The following is a 22,507-nucleotide window of genomic DNA, read 5'->3' on the forward strand; positions in this document are numbered from 1 at the left end:
CGTTGCGGATGGACTCATCTGACCGCATAAAAAACACTTGTGCTAGAGCCAAATAAAGTTATCCCATCCCTTCCAATCCCATCCCATCCCATCCCACCCTATCCCATCCCATCCCATCCCATCCCATCCCATCCCATCCCATCCCATCCTATCCTATCCTATCCTATCCTGCGCACTCGTACGTAGCGCTGGGGCCCGCTATTTCCTAGGGGTCAAGCCTTGTGGTCCCCTATTCTAAAACTCTCTAATAGCAATGGCCTGCACGCGTGAAAAGTAACAAGTGAAATAAAAGTAAACATAAATCGCGTTTACCTCGTATAGAATTTATGGCATTTTGTCCGGGTAACCGCATTACGAATCCGAAGATAAAGGTTGATGGACACCCCGAGAATATTAAATATATAAGCGGCACTTGGCAGGAACGTTCCACGTATATAGAGCGACCTTATACCATACCTCAAAGGGATATAAGAACTCTTTGAGGTATAATACACGGTCGCTCTACGTGAAACGTTCTTGCCAAGGTCCGCATCCCTCTCCATCACCATCTGGATCGACTGGCTTGGCTCTGTAGGGCAGTCGACATGCTCGGCCTGTAAAATTTGGCCCCAATAAATGTATTTTAGAACTACTACTAACAATACCTCAAAGAGACGGAAAACGCGGTACAGAACGTTAGTTGGCTTTCATGGAATTCGCTACATCGAGAGCTCCCTGTACGGCACGCCGAAAATGCTACATCGGTATAAGCTGCACTTTTTTTAGCGGCACTGTACTATGGTCACTGTACACCTCAAGCATATCTAAGCGTTTTTTAATGCGAAGATTACATGACTGATTGGCAACGACACCCGACATCGGCTTTGACCAGCACCAGTGGTCCCAAAAATCCCCAGATGACGTCAACGTGGCATCAAAGAAACATCAAATTTCTTCCGAAGGTACCTGAAATTGAACCCAGGATTTCAAGATTGCGAGGCGAGCTCGCAGCCCGCAGACCACAAAACCGCGCTGCTTCTAAGCGAACAAAGGTGAACCTAGTATATGCGTTGCCTTACGACTGTACGCTAACGAGTAGGTGTGTCATTCGAAAGAGCAAAAAAAATTAAAGTAAATAAACAACAAAAAGAAAATTTAAAAACGACTTCGTATTCAAAGCACGTAAGTAGACTTATAAAAATTGGCAGTGGCTTAGCTCGGCTATGTCACGATATACATAGCGAAAGCGGAGGCGCGCGTAACGACGAGGCAAGCGGTGTGACGTCACACCTAACGGCTGCGGTGGCTCCGTGGCGAGGCGCGCGGTGTGACGTCGCGCTGCTGGCGCGGCGAGCGCGCGGCGTCCGCCAGCTGCGGCGGTTGCTAGGCAACGGCTCAAGGTCGGTCTCTGTGCCTCCTCGGAGCACCGCCACAGCGAAATCGCAAGTTCGTGGCCAGTGTAGCTTTCGCTGCAAAAGTCGCGGCCGAGGTGGAAATTGAACCACTGTATCGTCGGTTGGCAGCTAGACACGCTATATCCACTACACCAATGATTCTCAAACTTTCTTGCCTTAAGGAACGCCAATATCCTTCAATATATGCCATCGAATGACCGAACGACTGGCAGAAATATCGAATGACCGGCGAAATTGGAGTTCGATACAAAAGGTGACTTTCCTATACCTTTTACTCAGGATTTTTCGACGGGACGACCTGTGTCTTCGAAACAGCGAATAATTCGAAATATTCGGGTTCGATATATCTGGGCTCGAAATGAGAATGTGCACATCCTTTGCGCGCAGCACGCAACTCACCCCCATACACGTTTCAAAAAGTGTCGTGCACATATCGCAGCATTCGGCAGTTGCCAACCGCTCCGGCGCAACCAAGGCTTTCTTGAGGTAGCTGTCTTCACCTCCTCACGGATGGCGACGGTGCTGTTGTCCGTGAGCAACCCTACGTGGTGGTTTTATGTGACTTAACGTCCCAAAGCGACTCAGGCTATGAGAGACGCTGTAGGGTGGGGGTGGGCTCCAGATAATTTCGACCACCTGAAGTTCTTCAACGTGCACTGACATCGCACAGTACACGAGCCTCTAGGATTTCGCCTCCATCGAACCTGCGTCTTTCGGGTCAGCAGCCGAGCATCATAACCACTGAGCCACCGCGGCGGCGAACAGCCTTACCTGATTATTTCTTTTTCACTTCTGGAGCTCTCTCGCGGACTTCGATTACAAATGGTTGCAAATGGCTGCAATGGCTGCAAATGGCTGGCGACTTACAGCGGCGCAGAGCAAGATAGCGGGCAAAAAAATGGCTGGGGTTCAAGCCGGCTGAAGCTAGTTTACAAAGCGGAAGCTCGATTAATCATGATCAGACACGGTTTGCTGTGGTTTGACTTTATTGCATATCAATTACTTGACTCGGTTGCTGCTTGACTAAAGAGAACACTGTCTTACGGCGTGTGTAGTAGTTTGCTGCGGTTAGAATTTCGTTAACTTCGGAGCGGAGACAGTGGCAACGTCCGCTACCAGCTTCCTCTGTCGCTGTTCACACCGCTGCTGCTTCTCCAGACGAGCCTCTCGTTCTTCTTCGGTTTCTGCTTCAATCTTAGCACGTCTTCTCGCTCTATTCTTCGCCAACGCGCCCTGTCGACTTCTTGATCGTACGAATCATCCGATTCACTCAGCCGTCGGCGGTACACAGCCGAAGCACTGGTTCCAGCGCGCGACACCTCCATGGCTACCTGCGAACGTCAAGCAACGCTTCGCGCTTTTTATTATATATTATCAGATGAAAGGTTAGTCACGTGTTTCAGGACTACTGCGAGCGGTGAATCACACTATTCAACGCAGTTGCGAAGGCGAGCGAACGCCGCCGGCTCCGCGCGCCGCAGCTGCGCCGAGGCGCGGCGAGTCATGTGGTATGACGCCACAGCCACACCCCCGCTCCGCCGCTTGAAGGTCATTCTTCGGAGCGATATGACCTTGAGGTTTTGCATGGAAGAAGTAAATAAAGCTACCGCTCTAAATAAATTGTCGCTCGTCCCTTCCTCCGTCTCTTGCTACCGATGCCTTAATATTTAGACCTGGAAACCTGCACAGGGCTGCCTCGTCTCCCTACTTCAGTTTTTCGCTGGCCTAGCATCGCCAAACATAGTTTCCGGGGCCGAACGGTCGTCGTTGCTCCCGAAAGGACTAAAAAGCACGTTTAGAGAGAATGGGCGAAAACACTGGTAGATAACGGTGCCAGCTGTAAGATAAAATAAACGAAGCCTGTAGGACCTACACTGATGCGCATGAAAGGGAGTTCGAAATGGGGGGGGGGATGGACGGACGGTTACGATAGTCGGTAACGCGAAATTCGAGCCCAGTTCTTCACTGGCAGGCGGCGTGCTACGCTGCTAGCCACCCTCCGGGATCTTCCAGGTGGCAGCTAACTCCCGGTTGTCCATTTCTCCGCTCTCGCAGTAAAAGGTGGCGCTTCGTTCTGCTACTACGTGCCAACGCGCCACCCAGCTGTCATACGCCTACACACGCCACCTGTCAGGTGGCCTGTTACGCCGACTACGCGGAACCCAGGGATGGGCGTTCAAGAGCCGCTAACGCTGGTGAAAAAGAAAAATTACGGTCGATTTGCGTAGCGAGAACAAATGCGAATTATCTATAGGTGCGCCAGCAGGTTTTCCCTTCGGTTCCGGTATTCAGATCCAATGCTCACGGACGGCAGTTGTTCGGATAGCAATAATGGGTTAATGTCCATATATGCGGAATTGGTCATTCTTTCCATTCACTGATCCCTGGGAGTCTTCCACTACTCCTGGCGCAGTGGTGAAGCGGTCAAGCGATGCGCCACTGCCCTTCTGTGGTAGGTGTTACCATCGGGGGGGACTTGGGTTGCTTGAGTTGCGATTCAGGTTGCTCTTCGCGAGCAGCCTCTCACGATTAATTGAGCTGCCGCCTGACACGGTGCGCAGGCTGCTCATGCTCACCTTCCCACCGCTCGAAAGGCAGGCGAGAAGCCTCCCACAAAACCGGCTTCAGACAAACAGACAGACAAACACACAACGGCTAAATGAGGGCAATGACCGCTAGAAGTTCTAGCACACTAATAAATATAAGAAAAGGCGGCGATACCAACCAAAACAGAGGTATCGGTAGCTGTTTCGAGGTAAGAAGGCGCAGCACGTCAAGCACAGGAGGGACCAGTAATGATATTGCACATTTTAACATGACCCACCGCGACGGCACTTCGAAGGACACGAAACGCAAACGGAGCCTGTGTGCTGTGCGCTGACGTCGCACATTAAATAACCCCAGGTGGTCTAAATTACCCCGCAGCCATACACTACGGCGTCCCTCATAGCCCACGTGTCGCTTGGGGACGTTAAAAACCCACATACCAGTATCGTTTTGCACGATTAAAAGGCGGCGATCGATATCGGCAATCCCCACACGGTCGAATTACTCCGCTTCGATCGCCTTGGGAACACCAGCGATCCAGGACAAACAGGCAGCGTTCCCGTGTATCCTCGGCACAGCACCACGCGGACATTGACACTCCGCGCAAGCACCAGGGTCTATAATCCCAGAGAACCCCATAAAATGCCTCATCAAAAACAGCGACAACTGTGCCCTCTCGCCCGTGTCTTTTCCAAGGAAACACGAAGCTCGACCGCAACGTAACCCTCCTCTCCGTATTGAATGCCAATCGTGAAGGTTGAATTCGTCGCGATTTCCATCAACACATCACAAATATTGGAACGGACACTCAAGCTGCACCTAAGGGTATGACGCGCTACTGTTAATTGGTTAATGCCCACATATGCTGAATTGTTAATTCTCTACTGAAGATTCATAGACTCCTGGGAGTCCTCATGCCACTCCTGGTGCAGCGGTGCGCCACTGCCCTGCGATGGCAGGTGCTGCACACGGTGGAATTTGTGCAATGCAGGTTGCTCTTCCCGAGCAAAGCAACTTCTGACGGCCAGTCATTAATTTAACTGCCACCTGACACAAGCGTACGTGACATAGGCAGCCCTTCTGCCTCCTAGGTTGCTTCTCTGGGGATTTTTCGTGCATTTTTCACTCACGGTCAACGGGGCCGATACCAACGCCCAATTTTCTGCGATACGGGATACGGGCGCCTTAACCCTACTGAGTTAACAACTGCCCCAACTGCACGTCAAGGTGCATAAATACTGCTCCAAGAAAGAAGTTCACAACCCTATTTGGAGGATGGCACACCAGAGGGCGACAACGCACCTGGTCGTAGAGGCTGCTCAGCTCGCACAGCCTGGACGAGGCGTCGCTGTGATTGTCGAGGTGGTGCTGGGTCTGCTGCGCCTGCTGCTGCTGCTGCTGTTGTTGCACCTGCTGCTGCTGCTGGGCCGCGTTGGGCCGCATGTCCACGTACTCGGCCGAGGAGCGCGAGTCTCCGGAGGACAGCCGCCGTCTCCTGGGCCCTCCCGAAGTGGCCAGGCACAGCTGCTCGTACACGCCCGGAGAACACGCCACCGAACGCCGGGGAGGCTTCGCGGGAGGCTGCACGGGTCAAGTGCGCGCAAAATATGCACCCGTGCTACATGTCGCTTGGCATAGCACAGTGAAACGGCTAGCCCGCAGCAGCAACTATGCATGGACCACAGGGCCGTATGTCCTTGGGCCAGCTAAGCGCACTTAATCTACCCCTTCCCCGTGAAGCATAGTAGGTCCCATAAAAACATGCAGTTTCCTCCTTTCCTCGTACGATTAACTCTCCTAAGAGCCGAACAGTTTGCTTATACTCCACTGACAGAATTCAGGACACGCCACTGGTCGGCGGCACGCTAAATCTGGGCGCGAGTTTGAAGCGAAGACAGAACATGGTGACGTCACTTCAGGCGCACAAGAAAAGGGGGTTTTAATGCATTTCATGTCTTTAACGCCTTTAATGCACGTGAATATGAAGACTGCGCGGCTACAGCGCGCCGCCTAATAAAAGCGCTACACTCGTCTGGGCTTCCTCGCAACGCGAGAACTACGAGCAGTAGAGTTTCTTAACCACCCGCTACACAAAAAGAATTGAACGAGATGTGCACGCCTGAAGTGTCGCGGCCACTTCCAGCAGCATGCGACACCCGTCCCGATTTCACCGGCGGAAAAGCGCTTCCGCGGCAAGGCCAATGTACGTGGTTAGCATGCGAACTCGAGGTAGCAGCGTAATTCCAAACTCTCGATGGTACAGTCCTCCAATTCCCGGTTTCGCCTCCTTGTATGTTTCGAAACACTGCCGTGGTTGTACCCTGCCATGTTGGTGAACTGCGCGCGCGCAGTACTACTTGGCGCTGCCGCAGATAGGGCCGTCGACTCATTCACATGCTTGCTGCGGCTCCTATAGCGGCCAAAAAGGTGATCGACCGCGATTTAAACGGCAGATTTGTCTCCAAATTGTCTCAAAATGCAACCTGAAACGTACCACATACTCAGGGGAGACGGAAAATGGTGTCCCTGCTGTTAATTCTTGATGTAAAAAAAAAAAAAATGGAAAAAGTTACTCTGATACTGAGTAAGAATATACAATATACGCGTTCAAAAACGCAGTTATTGCACTGCCCACAGAACTGATGAGAATGAACTTTCTTGACTGCGCTCTTGCCCGTTGCCATCAATTTTTTTGGTTTGGTTTGGTTTGGTTTATGGGGTTTAACGTCCCAAAGCGACTAAGGCTATGAGAGACGCCGTAGTGGAGGGCTCCGGAAATTTCGACCACCTGGGGTTCTTTAACGTGCACTGACATCGCTCAGTACACGGGCCTCGAATTTCTCCTCCAAAGAAATTCAGCCGCCGCGGCCGGGATCGAACCCGCGTCTTTCGGGCCAGCAGCCGAGCACCATAGCCACTGAACCACCGCGGCGGCATCAATTTTTTTGCTATCTAGCTCCAGGTGGCACTTTTAACCGGTATCTTTTAGACGATTGATGGCTCAAAAGCGGGGCGTTGACGTAAGGTTACAAGTTCAGGGTTAAAAGTTGTATTTAAACAAAAATGACGAACTTAAAGATAATACCGTTAATTTTGACGGATTGGTTAAAGAAATACAAGGAACAAAAAAGCCAAGCACGGTGGCAACCGCCACCAGCCCGTTGCAAAGGAGCGCTCCTAACTTGCATCCACCCATTTTAACCGGAAGCTGGCAGAGCATGCTCAATTAAAAAAAAAAATCGAGTAAGAGACGACTAGAGGATTTGTGGAGAGGGTCAAGGGAGTAGTTTGAAAATGGGAAGAGGAAAGTTGGCAGTTCATCCGAAGATATTCAGCACCCTAGGAATTAAAGGCTAGGTGGCACTTTTCACCATACCGATACAAAGGGAACCATGACAATAATCTATCTATAATACCCAAAGCGCATACCGACAGTGGCCGTGTTTCAGGGACCTTGAGAAAGAACGAGCCCTCGATCCCACAGCCTTTCTCAAAAAAAAAAAAAAAGACTTCCCACCCTTACAAAAACAGTTTTAGACAGTCTATAGAGTGTCTATAGACTTCTGTCTATAAAGTCTATACACTGTCTATAGACAAATCCTAGAGAACAGTCTATAGGCAATACAAATGCCATAGACAGTCTATAGACAATCTAGGTTTATGGCCATACACTTTTAGTAGACTTTTGTATATAGACAGTCTGTAGACTATGAATAGACAAAAAGCAAGATCTATAGGAAGTCAACAGAGTCAATAAGAGGTCTATAGACTCTCTATAGACCATTTTTATAAGGGCAAGGTTGGTAGGCCGTGTGACGGCATTTGGCACAGCGAAGAAAGCGAGCTTTCCTCGTCGTCACACCGTCCACTGAGCCAGAACACAAGACGAGCGCTGCGGGGAGCGCGGATCGCATGTCGCGGCACGCAGGCGAGACAACAGGCGCGAAATTCTGTCGCAGCGCGCAGTCATGGCCACGCGAAGACGACGGGGCCCGAGAGAGGCGGCACGCGACAACGATCCGTCTTGGCGACAGCCGAGTGGAGGAGAACGGAGGGGAAGGCGCCCGGTGAGAACAATGACAGCCGACGCCTGCTGCCGAACAAAGAAGGCGTCATTCACGAGCTCTACGCTGGTTTTATACAACTAACCGCGGCCAATGAGGGTCAAGGTCAGCACGTTTACGAGCTGCATTGTCGTACTGATTGGATAAATTTCGTTAGAACATTAAGTTGGGCTAATTTGGCCAATATTGGGCCAATATCCCTCAAGAGAAAAGTATACAACAGCTGTATCCTACCGGTACTCACCTATGGGGCAGAAACGTGGAGGCTAACAAAGAGGGCTCAGCTTAAGTAAAGGACAACGCAGCGAGCTATGAAAAGAAAAATTATAGGTGTGACGTTAAGAGATAGGAAGAGGGCGGAGTGGGTGAGGGAACAAACCCGGGTTAATGACATCCTAGTGGAAATCAAGAGGAAGAAATGGGCTTGGGCAGGGCATGTAATGCGAAGGCAAGATAACCGCTGGTCCTTAAGGGTAACGGAGTGGATTACAAGAGAAGGCAAACGTAGCAGGGGACGGCAGGAAGTTAGGTGGGCGGATGAGATTAAGAAGTTTGCGGGGATACAGTGGCCGCAGCTGGCGAAGGACAGGGTTAATTGGAAAGGCATAAGAGAGGCCTCTGCCCTGCAGTGGGTGTAGTCAGGCTGATGATGATGATGAATTTGGTAATGACTCGCTGGAATCATTTTCTTAGCGGTCTAGCAGGTGTCCCGTGTGTGACGTCTAGATGTGTCTGTGTTTTTTAAACCGCAATGAAAATGGATAAACTCGTTGCACACAGACACTGTGGCAAAGTATAAGCACGTCGATTTTTTTTTTTTTAATGCGATGTTTATTGCCTCAGGGCATAAAACGGCATGTAATGATAAATGAGGATGCCGATTGAAATAACCCCAGCTCAGCTCCGTAGCAGCTTGGGCAGCTGAGCGCTGTGACAGGCGCTTCCATGTTTTCGGTGGGCTTGAACACACACCTGGTATTCTCAACGAGGGCTTGAGCGGAAAACCACGATAGTCGGCACGTTTTGATTCTACCAGCGGCATTCCGTGATTAGCGGGATATTGCATGATGAACTTGCGCTGTATACCAAGAGGAAAGCCGCAGTGGAGAGCTCCCAGTTAATTTCGATAAACTATAGCTTTCTTTACTCTGCACCTAATTCTTATAAGTAGGTGCGCGATTTTGCATTTCCTGTATACATCGAAGTGTTTCTCTAATAATGTTCGATTTAGCAGACTATTTACTATTTTACGACTGGATTGAAGTTCTTTTAGTGATTTTTAACAAGAACCACAAAAAAGGGGCGGTGTAATAACCGATCAGACCAATGTTCGGCGCTCAAAATCATAGTGACCTAAGGTTAGTAGTCCGGTAAAATTTATCTTGCCTTCAAGCAACATCTACCGCAGCCAGCGTTCGATGCACAGTGTAACGAACGACGATAACTCTCGCGAACCTATTCCAAGGCACGCTTTCCGGCTGAAATACTCAAAATTACAACAAGCTGCTCTAGAAGATCGAAACGGAGAAAGATGACTACGAAAACCGTTAATCAAAACAAAAAAAAAAAAGAAAGAGGCGAGGGGGTAAATGTCACACGTAACTACGAAAAAAGAAAAGCGCTTAAATGTCAGAACGCTATAGGGCGCGAGCGAAACGTCTGAGTATGAGTGGCAGGAAGCCATACATCTCCCGGCGACGACTCACCGCGGAAGTTACACCACGGCAGGCAGGGTGTGCGCGAACTTCCGGGCGGAAGTAGAGAGATCGCGAGAGATGGCGCCGGCGACTCTCTCGCGCAAGTATCCGGTTTCGAGGAAGAAGCGCTCCGCCGGCCGCCTGTCGCGCTATCTCGAACCGCACAAGTAGCGAGCGCGGCATCTTGATACTGAGCACTCCTCCGGGCGGGCCCTACATCGCCGTGCAGTCAATTTATCCTAAACACTTGCGAGGGAACGCGACGCGGAAGTTTGGCCGAAGGCTTTGTCGGGCACGCTTACAGTAGATGCCACAAAACAGGCACGCTAAAGCGGCGTAAGTGAGACGAATGTACCGTTGACGATGCTTATCAGGAAAGGCATCATTAAAGAAAAAAACAAACATGAAAAGCGCTTTCTGGAACCGATGCCACTAGCACGGGATACATATGCCGTGCTCGGGTCACAGAGACGAAAATGTCACCTCACTTTTATCCGACTATTAGACAGGCAGAAACACAACGCGGACTGGGATTCTACGGAAAAATTGGACGGACCAAAGGAGTTTATATTTACTGGGTTTAACGTCCAAAGCAACTCAGGCTATGAGGGACGCTGTAGTGAAGGGCTCCGGAAGTTTTGACCACCTGGGGTTCTTTAACGTGCACTGACATCGCACAGTACCCGAAAGAGTTCGTCACTTCGTTCAGAGCATTGTAATGACGTTCTCGCGAAACGAGACATTAATAAAATGTTTTTAAACAACCAACAGTGCATGCTCTATAAGGCGCTAAATTAAGCGCAAAACAACACGCCTCGGCATCCAACAGCTTCGTGGTGCAGACGCCGTTGGACGTCATGCTCGGCAGCAGTCACACAGTGGGATAACACAACCCAGGGTACCACCGCTATCAGCAGCAGCAGTTCCGATCCACTGCCTCCTCTGTGTCGAGGTACTCAAAACAGCTAGGCTGCCAGCTGGTTAATTCGCAAACGTTTTGGGAGCCACATATGGGAGGAATGAAAGTGGAAGCTTGAGGGAGAGGAACTGTGCGAAGGCGTACACTACCACCCCTCAACCCTTTTCATGGCGCGTCGTAAACATGGAGTGACGCGAGGACCACAACCTCCCGCGCGGGATTCTGCCGTAAACAGCTTTCGCTGCGAAAAGAGCAAAACTCGAAGGTGTGAAATCTAAGAGTCGCAGAGCAGCGGCAAAGTCCTCGTTAAGGTTCGATCGGAGGATAGCCAATACAAACCTTTCGTATATACCCCTCCCGGACCTAGCGTAAGCCATAACCACACCTTCGTTACCCGCTACCCACAGCGCACTCACCAAGAGCACGCAGGAATGCGAACTGTCCACTGACTGCAGGCGAACGTCACATACAATGGCACACCAACGAAGGCGCGTGCAGAGCCTGACGTCCGGTGACGCGAAGTCCAAGCGTCTCGAACTGCGCTATTCTGTGGAAGCCACGGCAGACACATCGGACGAATTGTTTCAGGTGTTCCCCCACACATGCACGGACGAGTTGGTTAAATCCGAGCTTAGGCGATGAATAGGTTTCGGACTGTTGACTTTCTTGGCCGCTAGTCGCTGCCGCCGTGCGAATTGTTCCAATGCGTCTCTGGCTCAGTCGGCGCGCAATTTCAACTTCTGCATATGTTTATACTTCACGGTGCCACGAAACATGAAGTATTGCTCTGAATGACTTTTACTCCATTTCATACATCAGGTGCAACGCGAGGCGTGTTACTCCTTACTCGTTCTGCGGACGAGTGGTGTAATGAAAGGGACAGCACGTCGTCAGAAATAAGGGCGCATTTCATCAAGCTCATGACAGATGTACCATGTAATAAGTTTGCAAGCAAGCAATTAGTACTTTCTGTCACAACAAGGAACGTGCTACTTTTTGATCACGTATGTAGGCAGCGCGAACAAGAGCGCCAGCTATTACAACGTCGCCCCTGGTGTATGAAGCGGAGCGCAGTAAAAATGAAAGTTCTTAGTCGAAGGGACAAGACGACAAAGAGCTCTAGTGATTACTTGTCACGGTGATTTCCTGAGCATACTCATGAACCGAGCATACTCCTGACCTTTAAGGGGAAAACGACTCGCACTGAAACAGAAATGTATCAAATACATGCTACAAAGCTGGAAATTTTAAAACCTTGGTTTTGGTTTGCACAATTAACGCCTAACTCATCTTTACTCAAATATGGACCTAGAATAAACAGCAATGCAAAGGGAGAATTACCGAATAAAATCATTCAAACAAAGAAAAAAAGCGCACATAAGCACCCCATTGAGATGGAGGCGAAAGGGAAAAAAATAAAAATACGTCTGTGTTCTGTGCGATGTCGCTGCATGTCAAAATAATACCAGGTTGTCGAGCATAATCCGCAGCTCGCTTCTACGGCGTCCCTGACAGGCCAGGTGCGTCTCCAGAACGTTAAATCCCCACTACATACGCTAACTAGCACCATGACCTCTCGCAGTTGATCACCTTTTTGGGCCGCTAGGTGCCGCGAACTTGTGAATGGGAATGAGCCGACGGCCCTATTTGTAGCAGCGCTAAGTAGAGTACAGCGCGCGCGCAATTCACCAACATGGCAGGTTACAGCCACAACCTTCGACCACAGCACTGCGTCAAAACAAACAAACGTCTCCCTCTTTTTTCAGCGTACGCGAAACCCGCGGCAACGGACGGTCGAACTTACCAGCGGCTTGGTGCCCGGCTGTTGGTGGAGCGCCGCCATGGGCAGGTAGGCCGAGGAGGAGGTGTTCGTCCACCCGGGGCCGCACGAACTGTCCTCGTCGAAGGAGCGCGCCGACGTGAAGAAGGCCGGCGGAGGGACCTGCGCCAGCTCGGCGGGGCTCAGGCTGAGCACCAGGCCGCCGCCGCCGCCCCCGTTGCCCGACGACCGGTGGTCCTCCAGGGGCCGCAGGGAGGACGCCCTGGCCACGTCGCTGAGGGCACGGGACACAAGGGGACAGAAGGTACAGTCTTTGTCAAAAGTAACCAGGCTCCATGGTTTGCTTCTCAATCGTGCAACAGAGCCCTCACGGCTTCCCTAAAGATCAAAGAGTTCTTTGAAGGTGAGAACAGGGGTTCTTCTTACCATACAGAGATTCAGAGCTTGAGGGCTGGCGTAATAGCCTTACTATACGACTGAGAAGAAAAACGTGCAGTCTGGTTACTTTTGACAAAGACTGTACGTACGGATCACAATACGTGGTCCCAAGACACGGACAGGCTCCGTCAAAAGTGCAGATGTCAAGAGGTTCACTTCTCGGCCACGTTGCGTGGCTCTTTATTCATCGGCAGCGTTCCAAATCTCTTGAAGATGAGAGGAACTGACGATCTCACCCCTGCGAAATTTAGGACTTCCACGGATGCTGTTCAAGAGCCCCACTAAACGACTTAGCCTGCAGTGGGCTCACTTTCTACAAGGGCTTTACACTTCCACTGACGATCCTCAAAACGGTTATCAATATATGTATACCTACACTGCGTGCAAGACCGAAGTTGCATGGTGCTGAACCCGAGCGACCGGTCTTCTGCTGGCCTCAACGGTGCTCCACGGCCGCGGACTCTAAGGCTGCCGAGAAACCTCAAGTACCCGATCTCACAATACACAACCAGACGTCAGCTTCGATACACCCACGCTTTTGACCGCCCCTTCTGTGTGCGATCACAAACATCTGGCAACCTCTGCAGCGAGCGTTCGCCGTGCTTTTTCTCGTTCACGCGCACCCTACCGCATGAACTACCACTCCCTTCTAAAAACTGACTCTAATGTCTAAATGGTATTTGCAAAATATGACTCCCTTAGTGTCCGGATCAGAGCAATGTCAGGTGACTGAAGACTATGCCTACTCCTCGTTACCCCCTCCGATGGGCATACGCGTTTCTTACCTAATACATCGAACCTCGTTATAATGAAAGGGTTTATAACGAAATAATGGATATAACGAAGGAATGACAATTCTCCTAGGAAACTCCGTCAACACGGGCTATAACGAAGTAATCGCCGGGCCCCTTCAACTTCGTTATAACGAGGTTCAACTGCATAAAGAACTTTCAGCTAAACTCAATTCCTTAGCCTTGTAACCGATCTTGATGTACGATGTGCGGAATGCTTTCGCGGAGTTGCAATCGACATCGTACGCAGCTGCTTCCTAAGAAAGGTACGCACTAAAATTTCTTCAGGTAACTGCAATGCGTTATTCGCGCGAATTTTTTCAAGAACTTGTCACAGGCGGCTTCGGAACTACACACCACCATATTAATTTCATCCCCCAAAAACTTTTTCGATCAAGTCCGTCCGAAAGCTGAACACGCCAGCCCGCCCGCATGTGGGCGAGATTTTCATCGCCAGCAACTTCGCGCTTTACATGTATAGGCGTTATTTGTAAGCTGTGCTTATATAACGTCAACGACGCGACCCGCTGCCAAGAAGGGAATACAAGGCGCAATTAAAAAATTGTGTTCAAGCGTGCCCAGACTGCAACAGTATGGTTTCGTTTTTTTATTACGGAGGCTTCCGTGAGAGAACAGCCGCTCTTAGCACACGAAGAAGATTCCGCATAAAAACGCGCTCCGCCCAGATAACCTGCGCTTCCGTTTTCTCCCCATCATTCTCCTCCGCCCTTTCTACGCACCACGCACGCAAGGTCTTCGCACTGCGACTTGGAGGCCTCGCTCAAAACAATCTGCCTAATGGGCAGCGTGTATACAACAGACCGTCGGACTAGGGCCCCTTTAGGCGAGTTCTCACACCCTGGGTACCGTCGCTGTGCCGCAGTTACGCGTGGTCTAAAACTCAGCTCGGCCGGAAACGAGGCGGAGAACGAAAGGAAGGGGGGGGGGGGGGGGGGGGGGTGCAAATTACGGGAAAACAACGCTCATAAACGCCCCCCCCCCCCCCCCCCCCCCCCCCAAACTCCGGTAGGAGGACGAACATGCGCGAACACACATTAGCAGCCGTACAACATCTCGTCTACGAAGCAACTGCAATAACAGCGGCCATATTCTTCCCAGCAATTCTTGTGTGCAGTGCCGCGGTAGCTGAAGCGCGAACAGTCCGACATCCAGGAGCGGAGAAAGAGCAAACGCGCTCATCCGGCGCACGCAGCTTCGGTTTCACGCCTGGCTGCTCCCTGCGCTTTTCTTCTTTCTGCTATTGCGTTTAAACTTTTATTTACTTCGAAAGCTGTCTGCACTTTCCTCTTTGCGTAGAATAAAGTTAGCTCAAATGCATTCTTCACATTCTGCGCCTACAAAATTTTTACAGGCGTCTCATTTCGGACACTCCATCTTCCGCTGACGCACTATCTCCTCGTCCCTGTCCTCGGCGGCGCGATAGATTGAGACTATCGCGGGCATCCGGGCAGATATTCTGGAAGATCCCACTTGGTGCGCATGTCCACTAGCTGTCCACGTCGACTGGTTGGTGCCCCGAAACCGGAGGAAACGCGGCTGTCCCATTATTTCATGTTACGTCACATCAACGCCAGAGGCGCTCACAAGTGGGCGGTGAATCGAAGCAGGGAACCATGGCGGCCTCGATCAGCGCTTGCCACTTTTGGAGGAACAGAATGCGCCAAGCGTATGTTGCTCCGAAATGGACATGTGAGTTCAAATTCAAATTCAAATTTTATTTAGCATCAACAATGATGTTACAAAACTCGTGATGCTACGGGGTGCTAGCAAAAAGCCTGTAACGGCTTGACAAAGGCCAGCACCCCGTTCACAGAGCAATACAGCAGAGGACAAAAAGAGATAAGAATATAAAGAAAAGATATATATATATATATATATATATATATATATATATATATATATATATATAAGGGATAACAAAATCTTCAAGGCAACTGATTAAAAATATAAGAAGTTGGGGAAGTCACATTGCAAAACTTAACAGATTTATTCAACGTTTCGACCAGTCCCTGGTCGAAACGTTGAATAAATCTGTTAAGTTTTTCAATGTGACTTCCCCAACTTCTTATATATATATATATATATATATATATATATATATATATATATATATATATATATATGGCGACGGCTTTACATAATAATAAAAACATTTAAGTGATCGGGCTAACATTGCGGGTTCATAATTGCGAGTGTTAATGTCTTGAGTAATTACACATACACTGATTGATAGATCACTTGGACGTGTTATCAGAAGAGTTAAGAGCGTGTGGTAGTGAGTACATCAGCATTTGACGGCCATAGTTAGCACGGGTGTGAGGAATCTTCCATGTCTGACTGCTTCGTGTGCTATAAGCTTTCGCAAATGGAGACAGGGACGCAAGGTTTTCAAGGAAAGGGTCATTATTTAGATGACAAGCATGATGACGTTTTAACAGAAGTGCATTGAACAGGTTCGGTAATGGTTGTAATCTAAGGTCGTCAAAAAGAGGTTTTGTGTGTGCGTGATTGGGTTCATTTGAAATAATTCTTACAGCTTACAGTTATAATTCTTACAGTTAGTGGCTGCTTCCAGAATACCGACTCTGTATATAGGAAGTTGAAACTGCGAGAAAGACCTAATAAAGACAGAGAAACAGAGAAGACAGAGAAAGAACGAATGCGGCCGAAGAAACTGCTGCCCGCACGCACGCTACACTGGGTGCTGTAAAACGTGAACAACGCCTCATTTAATATGAAATGGAACAGGCTGTAGGCATGCCAGTTACTACTCCCGCAGTACACGAGCTCAATCACGTTTTCCTTATATACGTGTTCCACGCAGAACAGAATGAGCAGTGCCGGTGTATATGCTTTAACACGTTCGAACCGAGAAGACACTTTTTTTTTTTATTCTTTGATGCGAAATAAATGTTGCTTTTCATATTGGACCGGCCTCTAAATGCAGCGTTAGCAGGACACGACGTTTACGAAAATGGCGTCCATCAAACGATAAGCTCCCATCAAAAAATCGTCCGCGGCATCGTCAGACCACTCAACTTCCCCGTCGTGCGCTGCAGACCATGCGAGGACGTCCCCACGTACACCGCGCCGAGCTTCCCCGTTGGAACGCGCCAGCGCATGCATGCAGTCAGCCATCCGCGGCGGAGAGTCTTTCCTCACCCGAGCGAGGGCCTCTTGGTGTGCCTGGAGGCCGCGGCGGCCGCGTGCATGTCCAGCAGCATGTCCTGGGACCCGCCCAGGCCCGCCGAGTTGCGCCGCGGTAGGCCCCCGCCGCCGCCTCCTCCTCCGAGCGACGAGGACGGCAGCGCAGGTCGCGGCGCGGGACTCGCGAACGCCGGCGGTGGGCTGATGGACCGCGGGCTGGCGTCCGCCGAGCCGCCGCTGTCCGCCTCGGCGCGCTCTGCAAACACGGGGACAGGCAGATGTTCCGTCGTGACACAGCGATACGGTAGCCAATCAAACTGAATCCATACAATGGACCATTGGCCCGCGGACCAAGCGTCTCGCTTCGGCTCCGTGAGGTCCGCGCCCCGCCCCCATGCGGAGAGGCGCCTTCGCCTTTGCGGGGACGTCACGTGACGCTTAGTCCTAAGTGGTCAACGGGCCAGTGGTCCGCACAGCTGAAGTTGGCACGTGCCATCAAACCTTTTCAAGCACACCGCGGAAACAGGATGCGGCACAAGGAGGAAGGGACACACTGCATAATGCTGCCTGTCTTTCGTGCGGGAGTGTCGTGTGGCACGTGTACATCCCTGAGAAAGTGGCAACGCAACCTGCAGGCCTTCTCAGTTGACGAGGAGGAGTGAAAACAAAGGTGCGGCGATTTGTGCACGCAGTAGACAAACTTCACGCAATCCAGGAAAACGGGAAGCCAGGGACCAGATTCGCGGCGCCTGCCTGCGCGGAAGGCAAACACGAAGGGCATGGAAGGGAGCCACCTAAAACGTGCGACCGAGGCTGTATTAATTTCGTCACAAGCTACGCAAACTGAAGAGCTCCGAACGCTTGGTGACAGTGAGGTTGCATTTCGATGGCACAAAGTTCGGTACCTGATGCTGCCGCTCTTCGCCGAGCTCGTTCTTCAGTTGTTCGACGGGTAGCGTCTACAGGACGACCTCATAACTTCATAATAAAGGAGCAATTACTTATTAACATCTACCCAAGCGCAGCCATACGTCTGGAAAGGAAAGCTATAGAGCTTTAACAGAAACTTCGTAGTTGAGGAAAAATTTGTTCTCGTCCGGGATTCGAACCAGGGACCACCGCATCACCAGAGAAGACGCTCTACCAACTGAGCTAACCGGGGACGGCTAGCATTTGACAGGGCGAGAGCGAATTGATCAGCAACTCGATGTCGGAATGGTGTCGGTCCAATGCTTAGGGAGTGACCCAAGGTGGAGTTGATTTGTAATGAAGTAGTAATTGCTCATTAGCATCCACTCAAGCGCAGCCATAAGTCTACACAGGTAAGCTATACAGCTTTTACAGAAACTCCGTATTTGAAGAAAAAAATTCGTCCTGGTAAAGGAGTAATTACTCCTTTATTATAAATCAAACATTCGACCGCCACCTCACGGCTCCCATGTGGAGGCTAAACTGGAATAGCGCAACAAGTATCCTATGAAAGTGTCCACATTCGTGCTATGGGAACGATGGTAGCGTCCTCCCTAACTGACAGGTGCGCGGAGCCCGTAGGAAGTGCGATGCTGTCTCGAAGTTGTCGGAATGTGATAGAGCAACTACCACAGAGTTTCCTCCTGTGCCCGTAAATGTCGCACAAGGGTTTCTGGACACGTTACCGAGGGGGTGACCGGCGTGGGAGATGCTAACGAAGCTCACTAGTTATTTTTACTCGTAAGTTGCAATTACTGCCCTAGCGCCCATTCAATAATGAAGCGAGTGCTGGGTATCTCTCCGCTATTTCAGCTCATGCGACCGACAGCAACAGTACGCGCCGCTTTGCCGGAATACATGCACACATACACCTTTCCTGCTGTATTACGAACATACACAAAAGATATAATACATCAGGAGCTCAGATGCGAGCTCGTCAGGAAACATCCGTAAGCTCGTCTCGAAAAGCGGCGCATCCGGTTCCCGTTAGCGCACACAAAGGTCGACAACAGCGACCGTAGCTGACGCTCGGGGCCCGCAGCAACAGGCGATGCGCGTACGTGCTCCCACACACGTCATCAGGTTTCGGTGGAGAGGCGGCCCAGCCCGAATTTGCATCTCTAATTGCCCGCCCGCAAATTCATGAGATGCGACAGGCAGCGCCGGAAAAGGGGCAGCGAGGAACACTGCGTGCAGGCTCACACAGAGTATACTTGTTGCACTCACCCCGTATCATGTCCCGCGCCTGCTTTGCGATGCCCGTGTTGAGCTCCTCGAGCACGTCCGTCGCCCGCCGGGACTGGGCGTCGCGGATGTCCACGTCCACGCCTGCGGGACAAATTTGCACGTGCGTGTACTTTTTAGGAAATCATAGGAGGTTGAGACAGTGACATGGGGATAGCCAAACGTCCAAACCGAAGGAATACAGAAAAGGTCCGCATTGCTACGCACAAGGCAGGACACACGTGCCTCGCCCATACGAGAAGACAATGTCCGAAGTGAAACCACTGAGAATCCCGTACGCGTAATTATTGTCATCAGGTAAACGCTCTGAGTGATCTGCTCTAAGCGCCATTACCACCTTCTTAGATGACACGCTTACTGTGTCCGGATATTAACGTATAGTATTTTTCTTGTATTTGATATGTTTTTGAACAGTTTTCCCGTACCGTTCTTGCCAACTAAGCGCCCATTTCGATTATGCATATCTACGTTGTGCATACCCTTAAATTCTGCGTGTCCGCGAATGCTTTAGATAAGATGTTGGTTTCTTTTTCCTTTGGAATGTGAATGTTAATTTTGGACATCCAAGCCGTTTTCATTTTTGTTCAGCTTATTTTGTCACTCGTTTAACAATTTAATATTGGCGAGTCGTCGGCAACAATGACTGCAAACATCCCCAGTCTATTACAATAGAGTACTTCGTTCACTCATTACATCCTCTCCTCGCTCCAATACATGGCAAGACGATATCCCTTTACATACAGAACTGCACCGTCGAATTTTCCTAGTTATCGAAGCGTGCAAAGTAATGTACAAAATTAATCACAAAGCGGGCCAGCTGCGCTCTCAGTGGACACGGGGCTTGCAAGCTTCTTAGAGGCGTACCGGCTACATATTAACGTCCCTGAATCGCGCATTGAAAAACCCGTTTCTACAAAATTGCTCAGTCGACAGCAAAGCTCACGGGATACAGGTACGCGGAAAAAAAAAAATCAGTTAGGCACAGTCACACAAGAAAGTCGCCTGAAATAACTGCAAATATAAGGAGACAAATGAATTCTCCATCAAATGGTATTCATATCAGGCGTCCCGGTCACTAGGTAGCGCAACCATACATCTGTCCTCGGGAGCCCTCGTATCGCGTAAGCTTCGCTGGCTGTCTGTACGTTCGACCGGACTCTCGTGAGGTGTTGGGCAGATTCCTGCAGTTTCCGTAGAGCCAGCCGAGCACGCACAGTCGCAGCAGTGAATGGGTGGCTAACTTTTCAATTCAATTCAAAACTTTATTTCCAACGACTCGTTAGGGAGTCATGAGGCAAAAAAAGCTGCCATTGGCAGCTTGAGGGTGCCTGATGCCCGTACAAGGCAGCAGCATATAGCCAACACAAAATTCTGAACACTTTCACATAAATTGACTCATCGAAACACATTCCAAACACATCAAAACACAGCACAAGAAAGTATACAGTACGAAAAACATAAAGGCAATGAAAATACAGTGAATACCATTAGCTGCACAAAAACTGGGATGAGAAAAAAATTTCACGTGTCTGCTTTCTTTCGCGGGCGTGCGTGCATTACCCAGCTGCTCTTTAGTTATTCTGTACTTTTTTTTCTGGCGCTGTCTACTCCTTAACGGGTTGCAGGCGCGCTCAAAGTAGACACCCCCCCCCCCCCCCCCCCTCCCCCTCAATCGAGCATGCTGGACAATGGCATTACAATAACGTCAGTCACTGCTGTCTGTCCTGCAAGCATGCCAATATAAACGAAACAGACATCGAAATTTCTATATCTCCTCTGATCCATTTTCATTCACGACATCAACGCTCATTTGAGACAGCACTCAGTCGCACAACTACCCCACAGATGACAGAAAACAAGAAAGTAAGAATTCCCCGCAGGAACTTCTGCCATCTGTCGGCCGTGACGCACATTTGCGTCGTCCCGCTGAGACTGCATCCATCACCTATACACTGAAAGCGAGCACGTCAAACGTCGACGTTCAAAGACGGCCTCAGCCAAGTGTCATCCTTTCCATCCAAAACGTAGCGGGGTTGCGCCGTAAGGATCGAGGCGACTCTTCGGGTCGCCCAGAAAGGGGCCAAATTTTTACAGGCACTTTAGGTAGCTGAGAGCTGCAATTTCCAAACAATTATGATACGCTAGTAGGAGCCACGGTCGAGAAGCAAAATTTATGCTACCGTTTTGCACTGCGTCCGACATCGCCTGGCTCAAGCTGAAGACGCGCTCGAGAGCGCCCTGAAAGAATACAGACATGATCACGCACCGACATTTTCCGGAAGTTCCCAGGCAAAGGAGTTCGCTGTGTAGGAGGGGTCGCAGTTCAGTGCTCCGAAAGTGCAAGGGGCTCAAGTTCTCTTCACTCTTAAAAAAAAAATTGGAGCTCTGGGGATAAATTTTCAGAAGAGGGTATATATTAAATCCTCATCAAACCCGAGCAACAGTTTCGACCTGTCAGCTTTAATCTAAATACATATCTCAAGCCTCAGCGGTCCCGTGAATGCACACGCAAGATCTGGCAGGCAGCCGTAGGTCCAACAGTTCTTCCCTTATGAGTTTTCTCCATAACGGCTGCTACCGGCCTCTGGGCCTATATAAACATGGACCGTTTTATGGCGTACATTTTATTAAATACATATATGCACGACAGAATCCGCACTGAAATCAAAATTACAAGAAAGCTCATGAAACCACTAGAGACTAAGGAGCTGTTTGACCTCTGGGAGCAGAAATCTGGTTTAGACAAAAATCAATCAACTAGAAAACTGATCACGGGGAGCATAGTGAGTCCTCTCTGACTTCCAATGGCAATCAGGCTGCGGGAGTGACGCGTTTTTTTTTTTTTTAAGAATTCTGAAAAAGACAAGTGAGAATTATAATCCAAGTGGGGTCTGACGAAGATAGTCTTCTACAGCGTCCGTGCCATAATGTATGTTTCTTGACGTCACCGCCGGCATGCATGGCGCTTCGCAACCGATGACACTCCCCCTCCCTCCCCATCTCCGTCCTCTTTACCAAAGGGAATGCTACACAGGTTTAGCAGCGCTCAAGATGTCCTATCACTAGTCATGCAGCGGTCAAGGCGCTTCTGAGAGTGCGCGTGATGGGAGGAGGGGAAGGCAAGGGTGTACGGTTAACCTATCGCTGCTTTGCACAGGAGAAAAAGTCATAGAGTTCCCTTTTTTTTTTTTTTTTGAAGCGATAGCTTCACTACGCCAGCCACTTCGCCTCGTTGAGCGTAGTCGCACCTCGGCCGTATGCCCGAGGCTGCAGCTGTGCGCCGGAGCCGCCGCAAGACCCGTTGCCTAGCAACCGCCGCACCTGCACTTCGCCGCTCCGCCGCGCCATCTGGCATGACGTCACCTAACCGTTGCGCTCGCCATCGGGAAGAGCGTTCTGTGCGCTATCTGGTATGACGTCATCTAGCCGCCTGGCGGGGGTACGTGTTGGTTCGTCAAATATGAACCGTTATGGAGGATGATGGGCCGTCTACGG

The 22,507-nt window shown here is 50.2% G+C and overlaps 1 protein-coding gene across 1 annotated transcript in view; it reads right to left on the bottom strand.

Annotated features, from left to right (window-relative positions):
• The window catches only part of LOC149371156 (uncharacterized), a 122,694-nt gene that overhangs the window by 34,250 nt on the left and 65,937 nt on the right, over positions 1 to 22,507 (bottom strand). Inside the window, exons 4-7 of the mRNA XM_089564693.1 lie at positions 18,995 to 19,096; positions 16,814 to 17,054; positions 12,426 to 12,675; positions 5,244 to 5,522 (exon numbers count right to left, since the gene is read on the bottom strand). Coding sequence (XP_089420819.1) covers positions 5,244 to 5,522; positions 12,426 to 12,675; positions 16,814 to 17,054; positions 18,995 to 19,096 — 872 coding nt within the window. The remainder of the gene's footprint in view (positions 1 to 5,243; positions 5,523 to 12,425; positions 12,676 to 16,813; positions 17,055 to 18,994; positions 19,097 to 22,507) is intronic.

The sequence above is a fragment of the Amblyomma mixtum genome, chromosome 1, assembly GCF_055824585.1.
Source record: "Amblyomma mixtum isolate Tamu chromosome 1, ASM5582458v1, whole genome shotgun sequence".
Taxonomy (NCBI): Eukaryota; Metazoa; Arthropoda; class Arachnida; order Ixodida; family Ixodidae; genus Amblyomma; species Amblyomma mixtum.